This window comes from Struthio camelus, chromosome 1, assembly GCF_040807025.1.
Source record: "Struthio camelus isolate bStrCam1 chromosome 1, bStrCam1.hap1, whole genome shotgun sequence".
Taxonomy (NCBI): Eukaryota; Metazoa; Chordata; class Aves; order Struthioniformes; family Struthionidae; genus Struthio; species Struthio camelus.
Genome location: NC_090942.1, coordinates 125,105,246 through 125,123,243, shown reverse-complemented (window position 1 = coordinate 125,123,243; position 17,998 = coordinate 125,105,246). Strand labels below are relative to the sequence as shown.

Here is a 17,998-nt window from a genome sequence, read left to right as displayed (position 1 = left end):
GGCGTTCTGAAGCAGCTCCAATAAAGCCAGCAGGATTTCACCAGCATCCTTGGATCATCTCCCTCCAGTAGACAGTTTTCACATTGCTCTTAAAAGCAGTGGAAACCAAAACCAGCACCAAAAGCCGTCAATTGCAAAACTCCCAGGTACCTCAAATAGAAAAGGCTAAGGAGCTGTCACTATGCAACTAGCTACAGCATGCTGGGGCCATGACTAGGCTTGTGGGAGCAACGTTAAGTACATGCACAAATACTTGTTGGATTAGGCTTTATGGTTAGAGAAAATCCTTCCGACTGAAACAAAACCCCCTATCAGGATCTCTAAAGAGTTTCAGCAGGAGGAGGGCGCAGTCAATTTCCTATAGCAGGTTTTCTCATCTAATGTAAGTAGCTCAGTGCAGGACCTGGCATATTCTGAGCGATTGTTTATAGCTCCTATGCAGCACATCTGCTTTGGGAGCTGATTTGTGATGGAAATTCACTTGAATGGAGACGGTAAATTTGATTTGCTTGAGAAAAAGAAGTGAAGAGTTCCACAGCAAAACAATCGGGGTCACAATGTACTTTGGATTATAAGATTTAGTACAGAAAAAGGCCCAAACCACAGAGTTCAGAGCCAGCTTTCAAACATCAAAAAGTCTGAGGGTAATTAAAACTAGAGTTTAGTTCATCCACTTGTGAATATGTCTGCATAACTTGGAGCTGACTCTGTGTTGGATCTTCCCATCTCCCTTGCGCTCCCCCAAGGCCGTTCAAAGCCAGGGATCAGACCCTTCTCCAAATCAGAGCAAAAGGCACAAAACCAATATACACACAAATGGCTGCGTAAAGAAGAAGACAGCTTAGGTAGAAAGAGGCACCAGAAGGGACAACTATCTGTGGATCTGTCTCGGGTCTCTGGAAACATGCAAGCAGAAAGAGGGTAGGAGGTTGGTCATTCCAAGATAATACTGCTGTCCCCAAAGGATTAGATAGTACTTGAAATAATATAGTTTTGGGCAAAAGAAATAGACCAAACAATGATAATGCTACTGAGGGAGAAACGGAGGGAAATTGAGCACTAATGTGCAGAAACAATGGGAGAATTATTCACTGAATTTCCAGGGCAGGAGGTAGGGTTTATTATTCAGTGCTGAACTTGGTACTAGTCACCTAGGTACTAGTACTAGGTACTAGTTTCCCAAGGTGTTACCTATGTCATGAGGGGGAAAATCGGCCACCCACCTACTCCCATCTTTTTGAAAAAGAAGCCAAGACTGTGTGTGTAGCTGTGGCCTTGGCAGAGGTATGACATTAGTGAGGGTGCTCGCCAGTGGGAACACGAGGAATAGTGCAGCTTTTGTCTTTTCTGCTGGAATATTTGCAGCAGATGCACAACAAAAAAGAAAAAAATAAGAGAAGAGAAATTGTGACCCCCCCTCCTTCCTTTTGCTTCTACTTAGCAAGCCTGGCTAAAAGCATAACTCCGCAAAAGCTGCACTGCCAGTATTTCACATTCCTCTGCCTTAAGGAAGATTTTAAAACTGAGGGTTGACTTGTGCCCTCAGTTCCCCCTTCATAATCCCACTGGAGGCTCTGGTGTGACATTTTGGGGATATTTGCCACCCATCCTAGCAACCTTATTGCTTAACATGGCCAGCTAAGCTCGGGGGCAGCCTGCAAGCTCCCTGTGCTGGCAGGGGCCTGCTCTGCTATGGGCAGGCAGCTCCTGAGCTCAGGGATGGCCAAGCAGCATGGCCATGGGTCACCTCTCGTGGGTGCAAGGAAGAGAGATTTCTTTCAGCCTCACCGCTTGCGAGGCCGCGCGCAGGAATCCCTGATGGCACGGCTAGCCGCTGGACTGCATGGCTGCAACGCTGGTCAGGGCTTGGGCTCTCAGCACTCACAAAGTCATTGGTGGAAGCGAAGACGTTTCAGTGCTGCTCTTATGGTGCAATGATGCCACAGAAAGATGTTTCTAAAACTTCTCCTCTTAAGAAGTCCAGACCCTCCCCCCTCCTTTACAACCCATCAGCTTGTATTCCTTATGAGAGCATTCATCTTTGGGAACAGAGGCAGTTTTTATGTGAACATCAAAAGAAAACAAGTGTGACACCCATTTCTGTAGAAGAATATATTATTTAGCAGATCAGTTTGAAAGTAAAAAAAAAATGTACATCTTCAAAGGTTTTTCTTGTTGCCATTGCTTTTTGCATCCACAAGGATAAAAATATGCTTGCATGGTAGTCTCATCTTTGAGCTTCCTTCTCTGCTCACGCTGAAGGGTCCCGCGATGCCTATCTGTGCCAGGCCACAAAGCAAACCTGCAAACCCACTGTGGTTTCTTCAGCTTTCTTCTAGTGTAGAAAAGAACATTTGCATCCAATATACTGGGCTTCTGAATGTACTGTGAACACTATAAAATTCAGAGTACTATAGAGAGAAATGTGTCATTAGGGCCTACTAGGCAAACAAAAATATATGCCAGGACCCCTGTCAGAATATAAGCATCTGTTAAGCTGTGCTGTAATTAGCATAATGCTGTACACATATATGCAGTATCTTGAACGGAATGACTTTTTTTGTTTTTGGACTTCAGTGGATCATCTTCCAGAAGAGGCTCCTTAGCTAAACTCCGCTTTGTCTTTGTAGACTGCAGGCCTAATTCCTGGTGGTCACCAAAAGGGCAAACCTGCTGAAGGTTTGAGTCTTGCCGCAACCTTCACAATGTTTGCAGAGGGGTTCTGCCGGGGAGCTGCAGCGGGTGCTCTGGAGCGAGGGGATCCCTTGGCGCCCACCCGCGGTGGTGCCTGTGCAAGCAGTCTGCAGGCTACAGACCAGGCACCTTGGCAGGCAGAGGGTGGCCGGTAAGCTGGGCACCCATGCCTGCCGCCTCTCCGGAGGACGGGTTCCCAGGTGGCTGTTGACATAGCCACCATGTCTACTTGGCAAAGATAATATTTCTGAAAAATAAAATAACCTTGGGCCTTATGCTTTACTCAAAGTCTTTTTCTTCTCACTTTTCAGTGCTTCCAGGGGTCAAGCTTTCACTTTTCTTTTTCTGCAGCTGAAATGAAGAGCAAAGCAGAGTAAACAGTACTGACTCATACAGTGCCCCCACTGCTGTGAGTCCAATGCTAATCTCTCCACAAGGTGTGCGCTAAATTTCTCGGGAAATAATAGGCAGCAACTTGGTATATCACAGGCTGGAACTCGGTATTTCTCATTATCCACTGTGTTAGACTCTAGAATTATTAGCTACCACCTTTTGTTTCAGGGTATTTCTGAATTGAGGCAGTTCTCATTTTCCCAAGACCTCTTGTACCCATACACTGTAATTAAAGCTCCATCAGTCTGTATAACAATTCTGTTTTGACAGCTTCTGTAAATCAGAAGTAAAATTTCAGATCAGCTTGAAGCATGAAGAGGTCTCAGAAAGGCTCACTGTCACCTTTGAGCTCTTTTTCCCTCCTTTGAGGAATGCTCCGCATACCCGTTGTAAACCGAAGAATGCCTAGAAGATTTTCTTCTTCTTTATAAGTTAGTGCCCTCAAAACTTGTGCTCTTTGATTAATCAGCCTTAGTACTTCTGCTGCTGAGCAGAGGACCGTTCCCTCCAAAATGCTTTGGAAGAAATGGGAGCGATAGCAGAAAGCTACTACTCTTCCCCTTACCCAGCCAGTGAGAGAGCAAGTAAACGAACCTTCATTTCCCACATATCAAAGAATAACACCACAACTAGTTCTTCAGTGCACTTCCCAATTTATTTTGGTGACAGAGTGACAGATAGGGTCCTGTCTACACGACAGAACTGTTCTTGTCAGAAAAACCCCAGAGAGTGCAACGCTGTTCTGGGTAAGTTTTGTCGTCTGTCTCAGCCGGGAAAAGAAACGTTCAAAGAGATGTGTAAAGAAGTCAGTAAGCTAAGAAGAGGTTTTAGGATTTGTCTGCTGGTCCAGTGTTGCAGGCTGCAGGGCACTGCGGGAGCTAGGGACAGCTCAGCTGCTGACATGCCTGCTGCTGCACCGCAGCTATGGGCACCCAGCTCCCGGGGACCAGTCTCATCTCTGCCCTGGTCTGGCTCCTGAGGCAACACAGACATAGCTGGAGAGAGCAAACGCAGCTGTGTGTGTGTATCTGAACTTTCCTAAGTCTTGCATATCAAAACAAGAAGCATCCTATACATGGAGATTCCCACTCAGCCTGGGCCATAAAATGAATCCTTTGGTTGTGTGGTTAATCTTACTGAGTGCTGTGTACCTGAGTGTGATGCCTCATAAAATTCCAGGCGCATCCTTGATGAGAGGCACATGAGTGGAAGTTTCTTCCCCAAAAAGAAAATTATGCCTCTCTGGTGCAGTCCTTGAACTGAGGTAAATTTTGCCCTCCCCTAGAACGTTTTAGTGCAGTCTAGTCCAGGCTAACTTCTTCTAGGGCGAGGAATTTCCTTCCTGAGATGGGTGCTTTCTAAAGTACTCCCTTCAAACAGTCATCTTCAGGCTTTGTATTGAGGTCCCTCACTTCCAGTCAGCTCTATTCCCCTGGCCATGCTTCCGCGGTAGTTAACAGACGTAAGTAAACATTCCTGTGGGCACGTACATCCTGTGACACTCTCCTTTTTGCAGTTAGGTATAATGAATGTGTTTCTCATGACTATGATTATGCCTTAAACATTCCTACTATTAAAATGGTAAAACTATTACTATTAAATTGTTACATTTGACTTATTAAGTTATAAAGTTTGCCTTATGAAAAAGACATTTAGAGCTTACCTCTTTCATAGCATCATCTATCTGTTTTAATTCCTCATAGCGGTCCCTGGATTCCCAAAGAGGCTGAAGCATCACCTCCTCCACTTCTGGGAATAGCTAGATGAAAAAAAGGGAGAGAATACTAATTTTTCCTTTCATATTCACTGACCTATACGTGCTAGAAACAGACTGAAAGGAAGGATGTGAATCACGCATTTATCTTTCCCTGGCTAACAAAGCGCCTATCACAAGAAACAGCAAAGTTCTGCAGCTCCCAGTTCTGCTTCTCACATTTGATAACTTACCTTTGTCACTGTTTCAAACATGGGGATGAGAACAAACTTAAGGAACCCGATCTGTGCCGTTGGTTTGGTCACTTTATCACGGTCCATGAAAGGCGCCACTGGAAGCCCCTCAGATTTTTCTCGGTCGCTCTGGAACAAATTCATGGTGAACAAATATCAACCTCAGCTAGAAGCCTAGGAGGAGAGTAATGTGCTGAGTAGACCAGTAACTAAAGGGCAGTATTATGTAGATACATCTCAATGGTATACCTGAAGATAACATAGAATAGAAATATGCTTCCTTCAGGCTAATGTATCCTACTTTGTTCAGAGCAAGCATCTGAGCAGATCTGCACAGCACTGACACGAAAGCAGTCGCCTGTGGGCTTTCAGGGCAATGAGGCCACCTGATTCCCACTGCAAACCCATAGCACTTGTGGGGAAAAATATTCCTGAGCATTCAGAAAAGTGGTAATGGCTCTTTGCCACTGTGTAAGAGAAGGAATGGGTCCTTAACTTCTTCATTCTCCACAGAGTGATTCTTCTTGGGTATTCAACCAGAAAGTACAAACCTTCTTTAATAATGACTAAAGCTAGTGCCAGCTTATCCAGGGACCCATAATTTCTACAGACTCAGAAAGAGAAGGCTGGATATATGCGTTCAGGACTTTACACTGAGTTGTGCAAGGCACAGTCCGGTCCTTTCATTGGCATATGAATATACGAATACAGCTTCATTGGCTGAAATGAGTTTGCCACATTACCTGCTTGATCACATGACTCACTATTTCTCTGTGGGTTCATGTGTAAGCGGGTCATGGACTGTGCACCCAAAAAAGACATCCTGTTGCAGGCTTTCTCTCCCTTATGTTGGGTCTGTGTGCCCATAGTAGTGCTTTTGTATCATACCTGCATGGCCAAAATAGCAAGGCAAGCAGATAATACAATTTTAAGCAAAAAACTGCAGTGCAGTGAGCTAGAGGTGCTTCTGACACACTGTTAGAGGTCTCTGCCTCTTGTCAGAAGCTCTCCTCTGCATGCACCCTGTCAATGTGTGGAAGAAACACACAACTTACTTAGTTCCAGTCTGTTGTCCTTCTCAGACCACTACAGCTGCGTACTGCTTGTGATGCCGGCTGAGGCAGCATACAAGCATGCCTCAGCCTGTGTGCAGGAGACAGCTGAGGGCTGCTCTTTCAGGGACCCTTTTTTCGTGTCCAACTGGGAATCCAGTGAAGAGCAATTGTTCAGGGAGCTTAAAATCAGACTTTGCACATCTTGGCAAGTTTTCTGCTTTTCCTTCAAGCAAATGTTCATATGCAGTTAAAACAATCTAAACTAGTCCCATGTAATATTTGCTACCATTTAATTGACAATTTTCTCTTGCCACTGCTCTTCCCTTTTGGCTCGAAAACCATTTATACGTCAAATGAACTTGCAAGGCAGCCACTTTACAGAGAATAGCTTCAGTCTGAAAGCATTATGATTTTCAGGTTGCTATTGTCTTTCAGCTACAAATTAGAGTCAATTACATCCAGTTGCTTTCTGATCAGCTTCTCTGCCTGACAGCCTTCTGTACCTTTCGATATAAAAAGCCTTTCCATCCTGGAGTTGGACTGGGTTGTCAGACTGCAGGACAGCTCCCACTGAAGTGGGAATCAGTAACAGCAGCAATCCGTGCAACTGAGTCTCTCCCTCATTCTTACCTGCATAAAATACTCCTCCAGTAGGCAGTCTACCCAGGGCTCTGCTACTTCCATTGGGCGGACTTCATTGGAGATATCACAGCATTTTATCAGTATCATCTTCAGCTGAAAGAGGATAAATACTTCAATACTTCAGTCATATTGCCAGGCCTTCTTCCCTATCCAGCACTTGTGTCTTTATGATGCAGGGGGAGAGGATGCTTTCAGACAGAAAGGACAGTCTTAGGATTAAATCAGAGATCTTAAATGATCTGGATACTTTTCCACTCTCTCAGTGACCCTGAGTAAACCGCTCATCCACCCTCCGCCTCAGTTTTCCTGTCTGTAACTCTGGGATGTGTTAGAGTAGAATGTGTACTTATACAGCATGTGAAGAACTTCAGAGATTTAACTATGAATGATCACAACATTCTTTGTGAGTGCTTTGATGGAGTCAGAGGAAAGGCTTCCATGAACTTTGAAGACTATTGGATTAGGAAGCAAAGGAGACTTGCATTTGTATTGGACACTCTTTCTGCATAGCAAAGGACAATAAGAATTTGTATCCTGATAGAGTAAATATATTTTATTCCTGATGGCACTCCATGAATTTTTAAGCCAGAATGATTTATTTTTATAAAGTGCTTCCAAATTTGTAATTCTTTTTGGTGGGGCAGAGGGTGTTAGGAAGTATTCTTTTATAACAATACATCTTGAACCTTGATTTTTAACATTTATCTGTAAGATACATGAACATGAACATTTATCTGTAAGATTTCACACTGTGCACAGAAAAATGATAATCCACAAAATCTCCTTACACAGGCCATGTGTTCTTCATTAGAGTAATCGAAATTTTCCATTTTTTCCTTGAAAGAGTTGAGTATTTCTGCATGTCTTGCCATGTCTGTAGCCAGGATTAATGTAATTATCCCCTAGTAAAGAAAACATGGTCACACATTAACTCAACATTGTGTACAAACTCTCCTGTTGCAGAGAAAAGTGGAGGTCTTACGCACAAAAAACCCAGACGTATTACATCAGTAACACTGAAAAGGGAACTTTCTGACTTCAAACCACCAAGTAAACTAGAAAAGAGTTATAAAGAGGTCATGGTATTAGAGGTTGGCTAGATGTATAACACTGGTGTTATATTCTGGAGGCAGTGAGGTTTCTTCTTTCTGATTGGCTGAGTGTGGAAATACAGTTGTACAACAGGATGTTAAAAGCCACACTCTGTTTGCTAAGATCTATTCTTGGTTCCTTGGAAAGCGATATGTGTTTTGTTGCTGACTCTAATAGCACAAAGAAGAGACAAAGATCAATAGATGTGCATGTCCTCTGTACTCATCCTCCTTGGATTACGGCCTTTGAAATATCCAACCGCAGGCGATGCAGTAGGGGCCCTATATCCCTCTGCTAGGCAGAGTTTATAACGGGAAAATACATGGTTAATTTAAAGCTGCAGGTTTTCAGGCAGGTCTGTCCATTTTGGGTCCATACCTGCTTCCCATGCACTGGCAGAATCAGTGACTCTAGTTGGGCCAGTATTTGAGCCCTTTTTTCGGTCTGCTTTTTCATTTAGTGTGCAAGGGAGGTGCGGCACAGAAAGTAAGAACAAATATTAGCCCTTAACGCTATAATGGGAATTATAGTATTGTTCACTGCCACAGAGATAACTGATGACTCCCAGTCCGCTAGAGCTTCTTCCAACGGCAAACGTGCTCTGCTGCTGTAAATCTTTTCCCATTTCAAAGCCTCTCTTAAAATTAATACAATGTTCTCTTAAAGCATAAATTTCTGCCGTGAGTGCTTAATCCTTTCCCAGCCAGGGCTAATTGGCTCCTTCCATAATGTAAATATCTACACAAAAAATGTCACAGGCTTTAATAGTCAGGATGTGCTCATTATTTCTCAGTAAGACATTCCAGGGAGTGCTGTGGTGGAAATAATCCAAGAATCCCTCTTGGATACTTCCAGTGTGAGGGTTTTTTTCAGTTCTATCCTTTAGGGAGAACGATTCACTTGCACTGTACAGCAGGGAGGTCTGTGCATACTACAGCTTCAAGCAGAGTTTGTATGACACAAATGGGACCAGCATTCATACCTGTCTTATCTGTTTGAACTGGTCCTGGTCGACATTGGAGAAAATGTTGCATTCTGGCTGTGAAATGATCTGGAAAGCCACGGCACAGTGATGGTTCTCCAGTGGGGAGATGTCATTGTAGCGTACTGCAAGCTCTGTTCGTGCGTTTATCTGATAGCTGATGTGAAGAGAAACAATGAGAACCCTACAGATACACACCAGCTGCTCTAAAACATGCTGCTTACTTTTATTTACATTCTTTTGAACACTTATTCAATTAACTGCATTTTTTTGATTGTTAATACTAAATCAGACTTTTAGAGAAGATGGATATTATTTTAATATCACTTCAGGCATTCTTCCACTGTAGGCTATTTTATTTCACCAAGTCTCTGTAGCTTGAAATGACATACAAAAAACACAGAAGGAATAGTTTGGGTTTCATTCGGCTCCCACGAATGCTAACAGATGGATTCTCAATCAGAGCTGGCTTCTGCCCTTATTTAGTGAATGACTAAAAATAAATCATATCCTCTCTCCCTCCCTCTCTCTTTCACATATACATAGACAAAAGCAAAAGTGACCATGAGTACCACTTCTAATCTCCTCACATGATAGTAAATAGAATAATATAGACTGTGTAATCTATAACTGTGAAATAGTATTTAAGTCAAATCACCCTTTGTATTTTATTATTATTATTACATTTCAGTCATTCAGTCATCTATGCCCTCTCAGCTGTAACACATTTACGATTTTTTTCTCTCAGGAGTAGAGAGGGAAGCGTCGGGGTAGGGCATTTTCCTGACAGAGCTGAGGGCAGCTGGCAACCCCAACCTGGACCTGAGTTTTCTGCATGAAGCTCTGCCTTGGCCCATGTGTGAGTGAACAGTCGGGCCTTGGGGGAAGGCTGTGGTCAGCTCAAGCTGTGAAGAGGAAAACCTGATCCACAAAAATGCCAGCTATTGTTACCTTCCCAATACATTTTAGGAAAGAGAAAGCAAGAGATGGACTTACGTATTGTTATAACCAGGGTGATCCAGGTCATGGCATACTGCTGCAGTCATGAGAATCAAGATATCAATTTGGGAAAATTTATCCTGTAAATTACAAGCCATTAATATAGTCTTGCAAATTCTACTTCCTCTGTCCCCATAAATGAAAAGAAGAGAAAAGCCCACATTTACATTTCAGGGAGATGCAAATCTGAGCAAAATGAAATATGTTTCCATAGTTCAATTTACTTCAGCCAAGAAAGAGATTTCTGCCTTCCTTTCCAGCAAAAATTACTGAGGTTTGCCTTTGTTGCATTAAATAACAGCAGCTCAGAGGAGGCAATTTGCTTCAAACTTGCTGTTACTGCAGAAATCGTGTGAAAGCACAGAGATATTAGTACAGTCTCTTACAAGTCATTTGAGTGCCTTGATTACTTTAGTTAGGACTGGAAGATAACTTAGCTGTCATTACATTCTGTATTAACTAAATTTATAAAAAGAGTGATAAAAATTAAATGTAACATTTCCACAGCTTCTGAATAGGGTGAACTTCCATGCAAAAAAGTTTTTCCTCATACTCCTGCTGGCAAGGAAATAAACCTAGGCCAGAAACTAAGAGATGCTTAACTATGGAAAAAAGGAGGATTTTTGACTGAATAAAATTATTTTGTACAGAAATGAAATGAATATGTAAACACAGATTTTCAAGTCAATGAAAAGAAACGATGCCTGTAGTTCAGGAGCATGTACAGGTCAAATATGAATCTTGCATTTGGTGCATGCAATGCATTATTTGCACTAGCTGACCCAAGGGCAAGCACAGTTTTGGAAAAAACCTCTGTGGAAATATTTTGTGTCGTGGACAAAGCTCACATCCACAGACTATAATTCAGTAGGCTTTGGATCCAATTTGCAAATGTTTCACGCTATCAAAGCGCAAAAAGGGCTTCTGTGTACAAACTGAGTATACGCTGGAGATGAAGGTAGCTCGACAGCAGCCTCAGAAAGCCCTGGAGGTGTCTGGGGTCTGAGACAGGGTGGTTGAGCAGGCAGCCAGCGTCAGAAAACCAAAAACTTGCCCAACACCTTCTCTTCTCTCTGCAGGGACCGAACAAGGGAAGCTACCTCAAGGCTCATCAATTACAAAGAAGTCGATGGCCTGTTTCGCAAGCAAGATAGCACAGGTTTCGTGGCACTCAGTGAATGAGCCCCATGAGGGAAATGGAGCGCTAATATCTGGATGGGGGGACATACCTGGAGATTGCAGAGTGAGATCATGCTGTACATCATCTGGGTCACGCAGAAGCAGTGCCGGAAGTTATGGAAGGGGTTGTTTCTGTAATTGTCGTGAATACATAGCTGCAAAAAGACAGAAAGAAGCAGTCAGAAATAGGAGAGCTCTTTTTTTATAAAAATGTGAATACATTTACTTCCCAGTCTCCTTGGAAGCGCTGTATGTACTTACAGGAGTCCTATGGAGTCCAATATTTTTCTCTGCTAAGACGAAGTTGCAGCACAAGGCTCTCTGACACCCTTTCTGTCTTTCTGGGAGAGGACTAGAAATAACTGCCTTTCAAGAATTTGTCAGCACCTTAACTTTGCAGTCGTGTCCCCAAACTGCTCTAGAAGGAACTTATTTCCCAGCCACAAGAGGGCTACTCGTGTGAAGCCCGTGACAGCCTACTGGTTTTTTCTTAGTTTTACAGTTCTGAGCACTTTTGGAATCAGTAAACTCTGAGACAAGTAATGCTTGCAGCAGCTTCCCTCTAGTACCAGCTAGCCATGGGTAAGCATCCCAGTGCAGCTGCAAATGCATCTCAGCCTTAAGATAGGACTCCGTACTCCTATCCCGAATTTGTATTTCAAACTGTGCAGTGTTAAACAGCCACTTTGGGGCATGTAAAGAACACAAAGTACATCCTAATTCCCCTCGCTCAATGAATGCAAATTGCAGCTTTGAAATCTTCAAAGCTGAAATGTAGTTGTTATCTCATTTGCAAATACTCAGAGGTGGCGTTTCGGGATGTGTCTCTTGGCAGAGTGAAGATGTGAATACACATGCACTAGCATACCTGTGCAGATTTTCTACCCTAGGCAGCATGGGCAAGATTTAGCCACGCAGAAACACGCGACTAGCTTTTGTGCATTTTAACTCTCCACAGGCCCTGGCTGTATGCTCTCATTACAAATGCAAGCTAGAGCAGTTTTGGTGTGTCCTTGCTACTGTTAACTATGCCAGCTGGCTGAAGCTGCCACAGCTGCATTAAAACACGCCACAGTTAATTACTCTTTTAATGTACTAGACGGCCTTCGGTATCTTTTCCTGCACATCAGCAGCACTGCTGGACCCCACCTGCTGAAGGCTCAGTGACCTGGACCCCAAAGAGCCCTTACCCACATGCTTCAACTACTGAATTTGAATTAACGACACTGATGGCATTCTTGTCCCCTTCTCTAGCTAAAGGGCGAGTTTACTGAGAGAATCCTCAGGACCCTTTGGGATGAAACCCCTTAACCAGGCACAGGAGTTCTAGGAAGCCTAGGCATTCAAAGCTCTGAATGAAGATGTGGGCTTTACTGTGGGCTTTCACTGCTCATTAAATATTTGGGCTTCGTTGCAAAAGCTGTCCAGATTCTTCTGCTGCAAAGACTTTAAAATTTACTTTAAAATCAGTAACTATTGGTTGACAGCCGGGCTCACGGATGGTGGGCGGTATCTCCCAGCCTCCACACAGACACATCGCTCATCATGCCACAAGCACTGCACAACACTGCATGGGTGTAATGTGTATATCCCCTGTAATGTATATGAGCAGTGGAGCTCAGAGCATCCCGGGGCAACATTGACTCACAGCGCTGAAAGGCTGGAGTGACTGGACTGCATTAGTCATCCTTTCCTCTGCTTTCTGCAATATTTCTGTAGCCAGTGGATGGGAGAGCAAGAAAGAAAGTATACGCAGGAGACAGCTTTTTCTCACCCACTGAAGTTCAAACTGATGCCCATGCTCCGCCCGGGGAAGTATCACACCTTGAGGCAGACTCCTTGGGGCTTTTTTTAATCACCTTTCTTTCTGTGAAGCTAGTGTTTGAGAAAGGAATTCTCACCATGCCTAAGCTTTATATAAAACATATAGGAAACTCCCCTCGTTGTTCAGAATGAGGCTTTTAAACGCTAGCGGTAACAAACGACTTGGAGAAACAAGCTAACAGGAAGCCGCCTGCTGTAAGCTTGTGGGTGGTATGTTGATGCTTGTTGACATATCACCTTGTTTCCCATATTTGCAGGCTGTGAGACAGGAGGAGGAAATTTTCTGTTTTATATGCTCTGGGCAAGTCTTGATTGTGCTGGGTTTCATCCTAGCCCTTCTGTTCAGCTAGTTTCTAAGGTCAACAATACTAAGCTTTTCAACGGTCTCCTTCAGGGAGAGATTTCCCGGGCCATGACCATTTTAAAAATCTCCTTAAACGTAGTCATAACATTTTTCTAAAATGGCTTAACCAGTGCTACACATAAATTCCGCAGGAGCCTTATGCTTTGCATAGAGATATGTTAATATTGGTCCATTTTATCCCTTATTCCACTCTCTAGTCAGCCTAAAGCCTTGTTAGCTTTGGACTGCAGCAGCACACCAAGCAGTGACAATCACTGACATAACTACACTCATGCCCAGGTGCTTTTTGCTCTTGTTGTACTTATTGGTATGATGAATTCAGTGTTTTGCTTTGTGTTTTCTAGCCACCTTCCGACTGCATGGAATTTGTTCAGACCTTTCTGGAAGTGTACATCGATCATATAAAACAGTTTCCTCTGTTCTGTGAATACTGTTCAGATAGTTAAATGAGATTAGTAAAACATAATTCTTTTCCATGGGAATCATATGAAAGTTGTTCATATCATGAACATTTTTAATTATTGTTTCAATAAATTTGCCAGGTAGAGATGTCAGTTTTGCTAACTATAATTATTCAGGTTATTTCTAGATCCTTTTTAAACAATGGGTAGAACATTTACTATTCTGCAGTCCTCTAAGAAACTGATGGGTTTTACTAAGAAAGCCAACATATTCTTCAGCTTTATAACAATTTCATTCTTACACTCCCCCTTGGACCTGAAAATTTATTGTTTTTTAAATGCTCCAGTGTTTCTTCTTTAGATGTCTTAGTTTCTGGTATGATCTCATCTTTATCATGTCTGGCATCTCTGTAACATTCCCAACACTGAAGACCAAGGCAGACAAAGTTCTTTAGCTTCTCAGCAATTTCTTTTCTTTCCTTCCTTGCTCTTTTACTCCCTCTGATTTAGCACACCTAATAATTATTGTACAGGCTGGCTTTTTTTGCTATATTGGAAGGTGTTCTTGTGGTCTACATTTACATTAGGCCACAACAGCAGTCACCAGAAATGAACCGCTCACAGTAACAGAAAGCTCAGCAAACTAATGCAAAACAGTTAAAAGTTGTCATCTGTGACCACAAGAACGCAAACATTTGCAGAAGTACTTACACTTTAAGAGTGTGTATAGATTGACTGCTTTCAATGGGATTATTCATGTGATTATTCAAAGCTAATTCCATGCCTAAGTATTTTGCCTGTTGATGTCTGAATCTGAAAAACTGCAAACAGCAGTAAACTGAAATACTTACCAGCCACCTCTTTAATGTGATAGGATTGATGTCGAAGTCTTTAACCAGTCCAAGATCATGGTACATATGTTCTAAACAACTCAGCATCTGTGGCCAGGGATAGACAGGTTACTGGCTTGGTAAATATCACTTTAGTTTACAATACAGTGCAAAGTGAATTTCCTCCTTGCAAACCTCATATAATTGCAGAGACTTCTTGTTAAGATGAAAGAAAGATGTTCAAAGATTGCATGATTAAAGACAGTGCAAGAAGGGAGGTAGAGAGGTTCGGAAAGCTTTTTGAAGTAGACAGATCACTGCTGACTTCATAGGTTTTGTACAGGGCTTTGAATCACACCAGCTCTCTTCAGCAATTGTGATTCATGAATATCGTAACAATTCCTTCTCAGGAAAAAGCTTTGCCATTTTTCTAATCCAGCTGGGATATGGGCTTGTTCTAATGCTCATTGAAATCAATAGGAATTTTCCCACTGGCTCCAAAGGCTCTAGGTCTATAGAAACGGATCAGGTCCTAGCTGTATGGAAAATGACAGCAGAAAATAAGATGTGCTTAAAGCAGTGTGTATTCTAGACACATAGCAATGTCTTTTTCTTTTATGACTTCATGTCAGTTCTTAAATGAACTATCCTAACTCGTTTTTTTTTTTTTTGTTGCTGTTTAAAAAAGATCTCAGTTTATTAAAACACAAAATTGTAGCAGGTTTGTGAACATCCACTCCTACAATTTGTAACTATGAATACCAATGGCTGAAATGCAAAGGCAGGCTGTTCTTTTGAGACAACATCTGTTCCAAGGTATGAACGGGAACGCAGGTGGTTTGGCACTGCCACTCCTGGTTAATCTTCTGGATTTGAAAATATTGCAAAAGAGAGGTATTGATAACCTGATGTTTCTGTGCGTGTAACAGCTGCCACCAATCAAAAGTGAACTGACTTCTAGGATTTCAGGACTCTATGTATCTGCATTCTCATTTGTGAGAGCAAAATCTGCAGAGGGTAAAATGCAGCCATTATATTAGCAGTTCTTAGACTGTAGACTGACCGAGGAGTTATAATATGAGGAGTATAATATCACAGCCTTGGACATATTTTTAGTTAAGTTTCTATTATTAAGGATCTTATAAACTCTCCAGAAAAATTATTTCATCTAATGATATTTTATATTTATGCAGGGAATATACCCAGTTTATGTGGTAATTAACGGGGCTGGTTTTGAGTCATCTGAACAGGAAGAAAGAGACTTTCCTACAAGACTTGAGGGACAACGTCACGAGCTGATCAGTGCTCAGATCACACGGCCAGTGTTTTGATGCAGACTGACCTTGTCTCGTTCCTAGGCTCTGAGAAAGAATATTTGTTTTGCAACAGTTTCAGAAAAGACTTTCTGAAACAATAAACCTGAGTGGATCTAGCGGGGCTGAGTTACACTCAGGAAGTGCCAGTCTCTCTCCAGTCCTTGCCAAGAGGGCCCTGGGTGAGTCGCTGGGGTAATTTGGAGTCCCACAGCTCCTGCCCTGGAGTCAGGTGAACACACGAGGGTCTCAGTTTTCATTTAAAAAAATTAATTTTAGCTTTCTTGGTCAACAGCAAAAGCTTGAATATAGGATTCTTTTAAGGCTTAAAATGAGTGAGCATTTGAGAGTGGGAATGCAAGTTTGCTGCATAGCCCTGTTTACTGACATATTGCAGAGCACCACATTATTTCCTTGTTTACTGAGCACATAGACAACTTTTCATTGCTAAATAAGCACTGACAGAATTGAAATATTCTCTGTAAATACAAACCAGAGCTAAAAGGGTGAGACAATCCCATATGCTGCCCAGGTCACCAGGGTTTGTGTGGTATCTCATTTCTGGGCAGTGCTCCTCCCTGCAGGGCATGCCTGATCTCCATAGCCTCTTGCTAGCAGCGTTCATGCCATCATATAATGTTTCCTAGTACTCAGAATGAGTTACTTTGCTGAAATACTATGCTTCACCATGCAAGAATCCATGGAAAATGTTTTTTTGTCTCTCCCTATTCTTTCCTAGTAGTCAGAATAACAATGAGCCAACAGTGTTATGGTCCACCTGGCAAGTCGTAATTCTCTCTTGCTTGAAAGACCTGACAGGCATTCAAAAGATGGGGCAAGCCAATTTGCCTGAGCAACTGTATGGCTGTGGTGCAGAGGAATAGGGCTGGAGAGGGAGCAATAACAGCAGAGCATCCTCCTCAGCTTGGCATGCGCCACACGAGGAAAGCTCTGCCAGCCTCTGCAAATGGGAGATGGACCAGAACGCCACCGAAGAGTCCTTCTGTTACTCTACCAGCCAGATAAAATATCTTGAATGAAATATGCTGTTTCTGGGGGGGTGAGGTTTGGAGTATTTTTCCTCGTCATGTTCATCTAGAAATGCTGAACCAGATTGACTCTTGTATCTGCAATTTTTTATTGAAAATGTAATTGTGCTGCTAGTTCCACCCAATCCTTCCCTTCAGAAAAACTCAGCACTGAAAACCTAATTTAGTCCTGTCCTCCCTTATGTTTTCCCTAGGTGAGATTTACTCAGATCTGTTGAATCTATTTTTACATTACATTATAAGCTGGCCACTGGAGATGCATCCTCCTTCTTTGTGTTTCTGCAGAGGCTGACACACTGGACCTTCCAGAAGCTTCCATAAAACAGATGACGATCAAAAGCAACAAGAACAATGATAGTACTAACAGGCGGTGCATGCACATTTGCAACCTCTTTGGAAGGTGCCACAGAAAAACTCTTGCATAAACGGGTATAAATCAACGCACACACCTCAGCCTGGATTCATACAGCTGCAGATATATTCATTGATTTAAATGGAGTCATGTGCTTAAAATTAAACACATACTTTCCTAGGGGTCAATTTGTTCAGATAAGATGGCATGAGAGAACTCATGTGACATTAATGATAGTGCACTGGTCTTAATGGGACATTGCTAGTCTATGAACAATGAAGAGATTAAAAAAAAAAGAGAGAAGAAGTCAAGGTATTATAACCAGTATAATCTATTTGGTATCTGTAGGGAAAAAGTACTGTGTTCTGATGTGATACAATCAAAATAGAGTACTATATTTTAAGTATATTACTTTGACCTCCCAATTGAAAAAAAAAAAACATTTCAAATTTACAGGATAGGGAATCTCAGAAAAAATAAGTAAGAGATAGAAAAAGAAAAAAAAACTCCTTCAGACTATCTCAAATGGATATTTTGGCATTGTTTGTCCTCAGAAAGAGTATAATCCAGCAAAGGCTGCTGTTGAATGGGAACTAATCCCTAAAGGTATGTCCTCACTGTGGGAAGGAAGAGTTTTCTCGATGACAGTCTCAGCAGAGACAAAGTGCAGCTGGAAGCTCTTTGGCTCTTAGCTCCTCAGCCAGCAGAGGTTGCACCTGTATTCTCCACAGGGTAACTCAAGTCAGCTGCCTAAGATGACCATCTTTTTCACAGGCATGTCAAGGCTTCAGAGTGGCAAAGGCCTCTGAGGGGTCTGTGCCAGCAGTGCTGACTGGTGGGATCCACTGACTAGTGACTGTGATCACACAAGGGTCTGCTCAT

General features: G+C 42.4%; 1 protein-coding gene across 6 annotated transcripts in view; it reads right to left on the bottom strand.

Annotated features, from left to right (window-relative positions):
• Nucleotides 1–2,097: 2,097 nt before the first annotated feature.
• PDE9A (phosphodiesterase 9A) overlaps nucleotides 2,098–17,998 on the bottom strand; it is a 52,289-nt gene continuing 36,388 nt past the window's right edge. For 3 of the 6 annotated variants that reach the window (XM_009679514.2, XM_009679515.2, XM_068914965.1), the window contains 9 exons: nucleotides 14,424–14,510; nucleotides 11,034–11,138; nucleotides 9,802–9,884; nucleotides 8,806–8,962; nucleotides 7,520–7,633; nucleotides 6,720–6,824; nucleotides 5,035–5,163; nucleotides 4,751–4,846; nucleotides 2,098–3,045 (listed from right to left, as the gene is read on the bottom strand). In XM_009679514.2, the coding sequence (XP_009677809.2) occupies nucleotides 2,995–3,045; nucleotides 4,751–4,846; nucleotides 5,035–5,163; nucleotides 6,720–6,824; nucleotides 7,520–7,633; nucleotides 8,806–8,962; nucleotides 9,802–9,884; nucleotides 11,034–11,138; nucleotides 14,424–14,510 (927 nt within the window). In that variant the 3' untranslated portion in view covers nucleotides 2,098–2,994. Of the gene's footprint in view, nucleotides 3,046–3,725; nucleotides 4,083–4,750; nucleotides 4,847–5,034; nucleotides 5,164–6,719; nucleotides 6,825–7,519; nucleotides 7,634–8,805; nucleotides 8,963–9,801; nucleotides 9,885–11,033; nucleotides 11,139–14,423; nucleotides 14,511–17,998 lie in introns of those variants that run through there. The other 3 variants (XM_068914976.1, XM_068914958.1, XM_068914970.1) reach the window with 1 other exon arrangement.